The sequence below is a fragment of the Psammomys obesus genome, unplaced genomic scaffold, assembly GCF_907164565.1.
Source record: "Psammomys obesus unplaced genomic scaffold, mPsaObe1.curated_primary_1811, whole genome shotgun sequence".
NCBI classification, from domain to species: Eukaryota; Metazoa; Chordata; class Mammalia; order Rodentia; family Muridae; genus Psammomys; species Psammomys obesus.
In genome coordinates, this window is record NW_026585686.1 from 222697 (window position 1) to 234253 (window position 11557).

Genomic DNA, 11557 nt, shown 5'->3' on the forward strand with positions numbered 1-11557 from the left:
GGAAGGAAGGAAGGAAGGAAGGAAGGAAGGAAGGAAGGAAGGAAGGAAGGAAGGAAGGAAGGAAAGGAATCTAGATAAATCCTTTTAAAAGTGCCAGTATCTTCTGTGCTAGCATTTAGACTGATTTTTAACTCTCTTCCCCATGGTCATTATGACCTTGTGCAATGTAGAAACCTAAGCTTCTATTTCTAAATTTCCTTCCTCCACTTCTTACTCCATACTCTGACACAGCATTTCCAAAGCTATATTCTTCTATGTCATTTTTAGCCAATTTATCCCCCAAACAGAACTAAACACCTATGTGAAAAGACCAGCTGAATTAAATGGCCTCTTCTGAAACTGCAGTGTGTGGAACCAGCTCCCTCTAAACCAGGTCACAAGTGTCCTTTACTCCCACATAACATATGGCAGCTTTTGGCAGTCATGTATCCCCTTCCCCCTTCTCCCTTCTCCCACTATACCACAGCCAGAAGCTGCAGAGCCACACTGTAATATGACTTGATGACTCAGATAAGATCGGGAGGGGGAAAACTGTTTTTACTCTCACTTGGGTTAAGAGTTGTCCTATTATATAATTCCAACAATAGTTTTCTAATATTAACAATAGAAACTCTAGTTTTTTACTTCATACTTTGTCATCATAAACATTATCTAATTTTCATATATACTTAGCATGGACTTGGTATTATTGCATATTCCCAGGCTGATCCTGTGGAAGAATGGTCTGAATAAAACAATGTTGAGCTGCTGTCTGCAGAACTTCCCCATCTGAAGGTGCTATTCTGGGGCTTTTCCCAATAACCACCCATAGAAAGTGTCCTCAAAACCTGAGCCTAAATTCGCTGTATCCATTTGCTGTAGGCGTAGTGTTAGAATGGTCCTGGAGGATGAGAATGACTTTCACACTAACTTCTCATGAGGGCCTAGTACTTAGCTCCAGATCAGTCTGCACAAAGCTGAACAAGAGCTAAAAGATTCCTGTGAACCTGTGTTCTTGTATGTTGCCTCTACTTTACAGGAATGGGATATAGGATATGCCATTATCAAGTCTTTTCACTTACCTTGTCACCTAACCCTTTTTTGCTTCTCCCCCCTGCCACCTTGAGTAGTGCAGCTCAGTGAAGCCCTGGCACCTTGCCCATTTTGTTCACCCCTCTTCAGTTCAGCCTTCTGTGAGGTCTGCCATACGTCAGTAAGATAAGACAACTAAAGGAGATCAAGGGGATACAAATCGGAAAGGAAGAGGTCAAAGTGTCACTATTTGCAGATGATATGATAGTATATATGAGCGATCCCAAAAATTCAACCAGAGAACTCCTCCAGCTGATAAACACCTTCAGCAAAGTGGCAGGATACAAAATCAACTCAAAAAAAAGCAGAAGCCCTCCTGTATACCAAAGAAAAAAGGGCCGAGAAAGAAATTAGGGAAGCAACACTCTTCACAATAGCCACTAATAACATAAAGTACCTTGGGGTGACACTAACCAAAAGTGAAAGACCAGTTTGAGAAAAACTTCAAGTCTCTGAAGAAAGAAATTGAAGAAGATATCAGAAGATAGAAAGATCTCTCATGCTCATGGATTGGTAGGATTAACATTGTGAAAATGGCCATCCTGCCGAAAGCAATCTACAGATTCAATGCAATTCCCATCAAAATACCAACTCAATTCTTTACAGACCTTGAAAAAAAGATTCTCAGCTTCATATGGAGAAAGAAAAAACCCAGAATCTCCAAAACAATCTTGTACATCAACAGATCATCTGGAGGTGTCTCCATCCCTGATCTCAAGTTGTACTACAGAGCAATAGTAATAAAAACTGCATGGTATTGGCATAAAAACAGAAAGGAGGATCAATGGAACTACATAGAAGACACAGAAATAAACCCACACACCTATGAATACTCGATTTTTGACAAAGAAGCCAAAAACCATTCAATGGAAAAAAGACAGCATCTTCAACAAATGGTGCTGGTCCAACTGGATGTCTACATGCAGAAAAATGAAAATAGATCCATATTTATCACCCTGCCCAAAACTAAAGTCCAAGTGGATCAAAGACCTCAACATAAAACCAGATACTCTAAATCTGTTAGAAGAAAAAGTGGGAAACAGCCTAGAACTCATTGGCACAGGAGACAACTTCCTGAACAGAACACCAACAGCACAGGCTCTAAGAGCAACAATCAATAAATGGGACCTCATGAAACTGAAAAGCTTCTGTAAAGCAAAGGACACCGTCATCAAAACAAAATGACTGCCTACAGATTGGGAAAGAATCTTCACTAACCCTTTATCTGACAGAGGACTAATATCCAGTGCATATAAAGAACTAAAGAAGCTGAAAAGCAGCAAACCAAGTAATCCAATTAAAAAATGGGGAACAGAGCTAAACAGAGAATTCTCGACAGAGGAATATTGAATGGCAGAGAAACACTTAAAGAAATGCTCAATGTCATTAGCCATCAGGGAAATGCAAATCAAAACGACCCTGAGATATCACCTTACACCCATCAGAATGGCCAAGATGAAAAACTCAAGTGACAACACATGCTGGAGAGGTGGTGGAGAAAGGGGATCCCTCCTCCACTGCTGGTGGGAATGTAAACTGGTACAACCACTCTGGAAATCTATCTTGCGCTTTCTAAGACAATTAGGAATAGTGCTTCCTCAAGACCCAGCTATACCACTACTAGGTATATACCCAAAGTGTATACTTTGAGCTTTTGCTCAAGTACACAAAAGAGATACTTGCTCAACCATGTTTATAGCAGTTTTATTTGTAATAGCCAGAACCTGGAAACAACCCACATGTCCATCAACGGAGGAATGGATACAGAAATTGTGGTATTTTTACACAATGGAATACTACTCAGCAATCAAAAAGGAAGAAATCATGAAATTTGCAGGCAAATGGTGGGATCTAGAAAAGATCATTCTGAGTAAAATATCCCAGAAGGAGAAAGACAAACACAGTATATACTCACTTATATAGACCTATAAGATATGATAAACATAATGAAACCTATACACCTAAAAAGATAATCAAGAGAGCGGACATGGGGTAAGAGGATCAATCCTCATTTAGAAAGACAGATGGGATGTGCATTGAACGTATGACAGGAGTCTACTGAGAGCATCTGAAAGACTCTAACTAGCAGTGTTTTCAAAGCAGATACAAAGACTCATGACCAAACCTTCGGCAGAGTACAGGGAATCATATGAAAGAAGGGGAGTTAGTATGATGGGGAAAGGATAGGAGCTCCATAAGGACCAAACATATCTGGGCACAGGGTCTTTTTTGAGACTGACATGCAACCAAGGACCATGTATGGATATAACCTAGAACCTCTGATCAGATGTAGCCTGTGGTAGCTCAGTAACCAATTGGTTTCCCATAGTGAGGGGAACAAGGACTATTTCTAACAGGAACTCAATGACTGGCTCTTTGGCCTCCCCACCCCCCAAGGAAGGAGCAGTCCTGTTAGGCCACAGAGGAGGGCTTCGCAGCCAGTCCTGAAGATACCTGATAAAACAGGATTGGATGAATGGGGAGGAGGTCCCCCCCTGTCAGTGGACTTGGAAAGGGGCAGGGTGGAGATGAGGGAGGGAGGAAGGGGCTGGGAGGGAATGAGGGATCGGGAAATGGCTGGGATACAGAGTTAATAAAATGTAACTGATAAGAAAAAAATAAAATTAAAAAAAAAAAGATATCTACATTCATACTGAGGACTGAGATGAAGAAAAAAAAAAAAAAACCTGAAAGGACTCCTTGAGGTCCAGACAAATGGCTTCCTCTGAGGTTTTGGATTACAAAGAACTTTTTAAACTAATAATAAAATACCATGAAGCAAGCTATGACTTGCATCATAAAAATCACTTAACAAAAGCAAAACTAAATCTTTTGAGTTAGTACAGGTTGAGTAACAATGTTCAAAATTTTTCAGATTTTTGAGCATTTTGAGCTTTCAGATTCAGATTATGCTACTATTCCCAAATTTGAAGAATGCCAAAAGTTTGAAATATATGATCCTAAGCATTTTCGATAAGGAATACTCAGGCTATATCATTTCTCTTTCAATTATGAATATACTGAGCTGTCCTGATACAAAATGGCTATTAATCCCTAAGGATGGATTGAGGAAGAAGGGAGGAGCAGCAACAGAAAGAAAACATGTGGGGGATGAGGAGGAGAAAGGAGTTGTTTTAAATTCTCAGTAATCTGAAAATTAAATCCTTAGTCTTCTCACCATACAGAAAACAGTTAAATGACTACCCCAAATTGCATAACAATTCTCATTAAATAAGTGTCTTATACAAGATGACATAAAAAGTATCTTCATAACATTCAAGTTACAAAAGAGAATTTAGCCTGTTTCTTTGAAAGATTTATTTTGATTTTTAAATGTCTGTGTATGTGTTATGTGTGCGCACGCACACCCATGGGTGTATGCGGTATGTATGTGTTGATGTTATCGGAGACCAGAAGAGGGCATTGGATCCCCTGGGACTAGAATTACAGGAGTGAGCTGCCTGACATGGATGGGTGTTGAGATCCAAACTTCGGTCCTCTGCAACAGCCACAAGTGCTCTTAACCACCGAGCCATCTCTCTAGGTCCTGCCTCAGTTTTAAAACAGTACTCCAAATCATTTTAGTTTACACTTCTTGACACATCTGAAAACGTACTGTGGGCAAAGAGAAGAAAAATGAATTTAAGGCCACTGGGTAAATCGATCTTTGGATATAGGCTAAATTTTATCTAGACATTAACTTCTAAATAAAACACAATTGCTTCAGTCAAAGCATCTACGGTTCAAGTTCTGCATTTGGCAAAGGCACCAGGACTGGGAGCTTCTTATGGCAAACCTGCTACATGCCCAGAACAGCAGCTTTTGAGTGACAGTACACAGTGCATACTTAGCAAAACATATTCAAAGAAGAGCGAGCCGAAGAAAAGTCTACAACTAGAGCAGCACAAACTCACTGCCTTGTTACTCAAATAACCATCCCCTACCAGTCAAACAGCTGTGACTAATTTGCATAATAACATGTCAGCATCAGTTCAGTCTTTATCTAAGCAACACCACTGACATTTTAATTAAATTGTCCTTTGGAACAAACTGATGTCATTAACCTAATTAAAAAGCCCAAGGAAGGATGAGCTTCAGTGATGCTTTCTGAGGGACACAGTATCACGTTACATATCAGCAAAGTGACCCAATCATTTGGGGATTTTTGTCTTCGGGTTCAAATCCATTTAATTAGTAACAATGAAGACAAATTGCCATCCGTCACCAGCTCATCTATGTTTGGGTTCTTCCATAGTCATAACCCTGACTCTCAAAAATACTCTCTCAAATGAGCAAGTCCATAGCTCTGTGACTGTAGTGGATCTTCCTGAACAAAACAAGCCCTGGCCTCAGGCAGCCATGGCAGCCAAGGTCCAAGCACCAAAAGCTAAGCTGTGAAAGAGTAGGAGTGAGAAAGCCACTAGAAAGAAGCAAAGAGTAAGCAGCAGCCATTTTCCCTGCTCTCTCACTGTCATTCAGCCTCTGGACTTCACATATCTTTTGTTCACTTCCTGACACAGCACTACCCCAACTGTTTTACTAAGATAAAATCTTTAAAAAAAATTTTTTTTAAGTTACACTTTTATGCTTTTGATTTAAAAAAAAAAAAAAAGGTAGTAATCCCATGAGAACACAAATTGTTTCACCCCGAGAATATAAACACATTAACCTTGGGTACTAGTCGCAACATGATGCTTTGCAAATCTGTACAGAAAAGTCATGTTGCAATAAGATTTAAGAACAGGGAGCATAAAGGTGACTTCAGAAGCAAAACAATAGTTTGTCTGAACATAAGCCTGCTGGTTTCTTCATCTTCTAAGCTTTTTTGCTCCAAACGACATGTTTTTAACAGGACATAAGAACATTGCACAATAACACTAACTATGAAAGGAAAATATACAAGACATCCCACCCATCCTATGAAGCAGAGCACAGGTATTCCTTTGGCATCCTTTCTGCACTGGAGCCTCTATCTGGTCAACATCTATTTCCCCATGCCCACCTCAGCAGGAGGGACAGGAAGACCACCAGTTCTCTTTTCCTTTATTCAGTATGGTAGGGAGTGCTGAGAACAACTCGGCAATTATGTGGTCGTTTGTTTCTGCTCTCCCTAATGCCAAATCTTTTTTGCTACACAATGTCCCAGGCTATAACTAGGGTACGTTAATATTGCACTTAAATGCTTCCATAGGATATGCCTTCAGTAGTCATGAAATCCAGGGCTGTGTGTGTGTGTCATTTGGAGACTAAAAAAAAAACAAGGCAACATGACACAGCAGCATAAGGTGATGGTGGAGGGGAGAGACGAATACGACTGGCTTGGGTCTCTGCTGCCAGGAACAATTAGTCAGCTTGTTAGCAGAGGAGCCCGAAGAGACCGCTCCAGCAAGTAAGTTCATTAGGGTGTAATTTCCTTAGTGAGCTTTGGCTTAAGGTAAATAAGAAGCCTGAAGGTAGTAACACTCTAGTAATTTTTGTTAAAAACACCACAAGGATATGGTTGACATTGTCTTTTACGTAGTCTTTATATGAGTGTTGTGTATATCAATGTCATTTTCTTTAAAGTTTGTCACAGACCTGAGGAGGTTTATTCAAGGTCAGATTAATTGCTAATTAGAATCCAATCTTCAGATATACTGAACCCCATTGCAACCAGGAAATGTAAGAGGAGACCCCACTTTATTTGCTGCATTGCAGCTAAGATTTAATAATCTATTTGTAGACCCAATGTAACTCACATTCTGAACAATTCATTTTTCTTCCTTGAACTAAATTATAATCCTTTAAATTTAAGCCAAACCATATGGCATTTTGTAGGTGTTTGGGGTGAATATCTCTCAATAAAAAACTATGTATTCATACCAGTCCTTCTTTGTTTGCACAAAAAAAAGCATGTAGTAACAATTATTATAGTTAACAGGGCTAACAATTGTTTTCTATAAAAATAACCCAAAGGGTACTTTACAGTTCTTAACAACATGAAATGCCCTAAAAGGAGAAAGCATGTATACTTGTCAGGAAGTGAAAGGTTTATTAGCATTTGGGGTAGGAGAAGAAATTACTTACTTTGCAGCTGTCTTGGTGATCTCATCGGTCAGCAAGTCTCTGACCCTGCAATAAAGATGGAAAATGGACATGCACTTCTGAGACACCAAGGAATACACCTACATTCTTATTCATCAATTTATAAGAACTTCCAGAAGGCCAGTCATATGGCTCAGCAGATAAAGGCACCCGATGACCTAAGTTTGATCCCTGGGAACCACATGATACAAGGAAAAAGTTCAAGTTCCTATAAGTTTCCCCCTGGTTTCCATTTGCACACTGTGGCATGTGCATGCCCATATGCCCCCGACATACAAAATAATAATAAATGCAACAACATTAATTTTAAAACTTCTAGCAATGCGTCTGGGTCTTAAAAGTACACGTGCAGAGCTGTGTCGCAAAAAGCCATTGATGACGGCTTTATGTCAAAGTTGGGCTCACTTTCCTTTTTGTAGGATCACTTAGCGGAGATAGGTGAGGAGAAAATGCAAACAAGGACAGGCAGTGTGCTGTGCCACTGCCATCCCAGTGGAGAGCTGGGTGTGCAGGTATCCTTTGTTTTACCCTTCTAAAAACTGGGTGTTGCCATCCCCTAAGCCTGTGCTGAATAGATCCAATATGACAGCAGTGGAGGTAGGGCCTTCACAGATAAAAGAGTGCCCTCATTGGAACAGGCATGAGGAAGCTTGATCCTTTCTCTGTTTTTCCCATGTGAGGATACACAGGCTGTGAGGACTTAACCAGCCATGCTGGTTCCCAGACTCCAGAGCTGGGAGAAAGCTTCTGTTGGGGAAGCTGCCCAGTCTATAGTATTTCTGTTATTGCAGCCCCCAAACGATACTGCACTCTCTTTTTTGCCTCAGAGCTCACCAAAATATCAATTTACTGTATCCAAACAGTATATACAGAAATCACTGGATGTATATATAAAATACAACTTCAAATTTTGGTTGTACAGTTGTACCAAAGCCAAAAAATATATTTATAATTGTGGGCTGGAAGGTAGGTATCCTCAGTGTAAACACTTATAGACTATAACATCTTTTCCAACATAGGAATTCTGAGGTAGATGAGAAAGCACTGTGTCAGATTTACATTTTTAAAATTTTTCTTTTTATTTATGAGTATGCATGTGTGAAGATGTTGCATGTGTATGAGAGTGTGTGTAAATGTGTAGGTGTGTGTGTGTGTGTGTGTGTGCGCGCGCACATGCACATGTATGGGTGCCCAAAGAGGCCAGATTAGAGTAGGGAATCCCATGGGAGTCAAATTTCAAGTGTTTGTAAGTCACCTGATATGAATGCTGGGAAGCGAACCTGGGTCCTCTGTTAAGAGCACAAAGTGTTCTTAACCACTGAGCCAGAGCCTCAGCCCCTCCAGGTTTCTTATGAATATAATACTTTATATTTATAAATATTTGCATATGACATATAATAAATTCTTAGTGAGTCAGCATTCCTGAGAATAAGTCATCCTTAAGAGCCAAATTTTTCACATACTTGCAAATTGCTCTTATACACCACAAGCGTATTTTAAAAAGTAATTCAATGACAAATTTAGCTATGGATTGTCCACACTTACTGTAATCTTTTATTGTCCAGTGTGATAGTAACAAATGAGTGGCTATCTATTAACAGGCATGCACAGTCACAACAGAGGTCCTGATGGCTTACTTCTCTCTGCTGCATTACCAGCTTCCCCTTCTCGTATGTATCATTGACATTAGTAAGTGAAGATGTTGCAATATCTATGCTCTTAGGAGAAGAAAGGGCCCTCTTGCAGCTACTTACATTACTACTGCCCTTATGCATCAAAACTTCCTTAGAATTAACTGTGTCTGATTCAAGTTCAACTCCTGGTGCCTCAAGTCTATCACTAGTCTGGCTTTTATCCCATAATTTCACCCAAACAGCTCCTGTTATGGTCACAGAAGACTTCCAAGGGGCTAAATTGAATGCTCAGTCCTTAATCTCCATCTTCAGTATTTGACACAATGCTTGTCTCCTTGGCTCACTGTCTGACCTTGACGCTAGAGAAGCAACACTTTCAGTTCTCCTCTATTATTGATGCTGGTTTTCTGCCTAGTTCATGGTTTTCCTCTGCAGCCTCCCCTCCTTTAAATGCCGAAGCAGTCCAGGGCTCAAACCTCTAAAAATTCTCTCTCCTTACAAACTTTCTAGATTTCATCTAACATCATGGTTTCAATTGTCACCAATATGGCAATGATTCCAAAAAATACCTCTCATCCTTATGTCTCCTCAGAACTCTAGACTCAAGAACCTACTTGGTTTCTCTAGTTCAAGACTTCATTAGGTATTTCACATCTTTCAGGTCTAGAATCTGATAAAAGTTGATTGTCTTGACTCCTATTTTTCCTAATTTAGTCAGTGGAAGCTCCATTCTTTCAATCAGTGTTTTTACCTTTGATGTCCATCTTCCATTTTAATCAATAATTTAAACTTATGAAATTATAAATCTATGAACCTGCCTTCAAAACAGATTCAAAATCTTTTGACTTCATTCTTCTCCTGCTATTACCTTAGCCCAAGACTCTACCATCTTTTGCCTGAATTACTGCAGTGGAGTCCACAAGATCTGCCTTCACCACACTCGGAGCACTCCTTCCAAACCAGGAAGCGGGTGTCCAGATTCAAACCCACCAGTTACCCCTCTCACAGAGACCTCTTTATCTCTAGAACTCTGTCATACCTTAGTTGCTTCCTTGTTACTTCCATGTCACCCAGGCTTCACTTTCTAGCTACACTCCTTTGAATTCACCATCCACCCATTGCTGGTTCTTCCCTAACCTCTAACTGGCTCAATCCATCACTTCAGGGCTCATCTCAAGGCCACATTATTAAAAAGGCACTCCAGAACTGCCTATGGGTGGAATTAACCCTCAGCTCCTCCCCGTCACCACAGCCATTCACTCTCTACTACTTTTGGCCTAATTAAAATCTGTCCTATTCCATTTGTTTGTCTGCCTATTATCTGTTTCAATTCAATGGTTTATAAGGATTAGGAGAACAAAAGAAAAATGCTGCTCTTCTATGCACAGAAGAATGCCTGGCACACAGCAGATAATAAATACATTTGAAATAATAGTGAAATGTCTTTATTTGGATTGGGACTGTATTCAAATAAAGTTGCTAAAGAGTTTATTTCAAAATAGCCTGTCAGTTACTTATCAGTTATATAGAAAAGTCCCCTGGTCTATTCTACACTAAAGAAACATCTAGGGCCATTTCTCCCTGATACTCACATCCATACAGTTTATGAGTTTCATTAGAGGCTTTATGTCCACAGGTCTACATATTTGAGAATGCAGTAAGTATGCTATTCCTGTCAAATTACTACTTCCAGAAGACACAGTAAAACTAGATCTCAAAACAACAAAAAGGGGAACTAGAGAGATGGCTCAGTGGCTAAGAACACTGGCTGCTCTTCCAGAAGACCTGAGTTCAGTTCCCAGCATCCACATGGTGGCTCACAGGCATCTGTAACCACAGTTCTATGAGATCTGTTGCCCTCTTCCAGTCTTTGTGTACCCTACATGCACACGATGCACAGACACACACGCAGGCAAACAGCCACATACATAAAACAAAATAAAATGCCAAAAAGTGAGTGAAACCCATAACTAAAGATTTTATTTTCTATAACCCAGCAACTTGTGTCTAATTTAATAAAGCAACCTATAGATTTAGGCTTTGGACACTTTGTTTGCTGCATCAGTTAATATGACAAACTATTCTTTTCAAACTACATACTATGTCGCTTTATAGGTGTTGGCACTTAAACACTTCTAGGTATTATAGTAGGAACACCCTAGGGAGCACCTAAGAAAACTGAAGGACTGAGTTAGAAAGGTTGTCCCAATCATGAAGCTGTCTTAGCAAAGACAGGAAAAGGGGAGTAATTCTAGACTACATCTGAGGTTGAATGGTAATGGATTAAATGGAAAACTGAATTTTTATTTAAAAGGAGTAAAACAATCAATTATAAGAAACAACATGGAGAGGACCAAATCATTCCCACACTGCATTAGGCCAAAAATATATATAGACATATTCAGTTAGCCCTCTGTATCTGTGACTTTCACATCTACAGACTTGACCAACCTAGATAAAAATATTTATCTATTGAGTCGGGACTGAAGCTGTATAGACTCTTGTCACATTCACTAAACAACACAGCACAAGGATACTCACAAAATTTACACTGTACAAGTTACCAAAGTAATCTAGAGGTGATTTAGATATAGAAGAATGTGCATATGTTACAAGGAAATACCATGCTGTGTGTGTGAGACATGAACTTCAGTAGACTTTGCTATCTATAGGGGATACTGGTATCAATTCTTCATAGAGCCTGAGGAATGGGAAGGCCTACACACACACACACACACACACACACACACACACACACACACACACAC

The 11557-nt window shown here is 39.8% G+C and overlaps 1 protein-coding gene across 2 annotated transcripts in view; it reads right to left on the reverse strand.

Moving 5' to 3' along the window:
• Focad (focadhesin) overlaps positions 1-11557 on the reverse strand; it is a 312861-nt gene that overhangs the window by 61478 nt on the left and 239826 nt on the right. For both annotated transcript variants that reach the window (XM_055629496.1, XM_055629500.1), the window contains one exon: positions 7138-7182. In XM_055629496.1, the coding sequence (XP_055485471.1) occupies positions 7138-7182 (45 nt within the window). The remainder of the gene's footprint in view (positions 1-7137; positions 7183-11557) is intronic.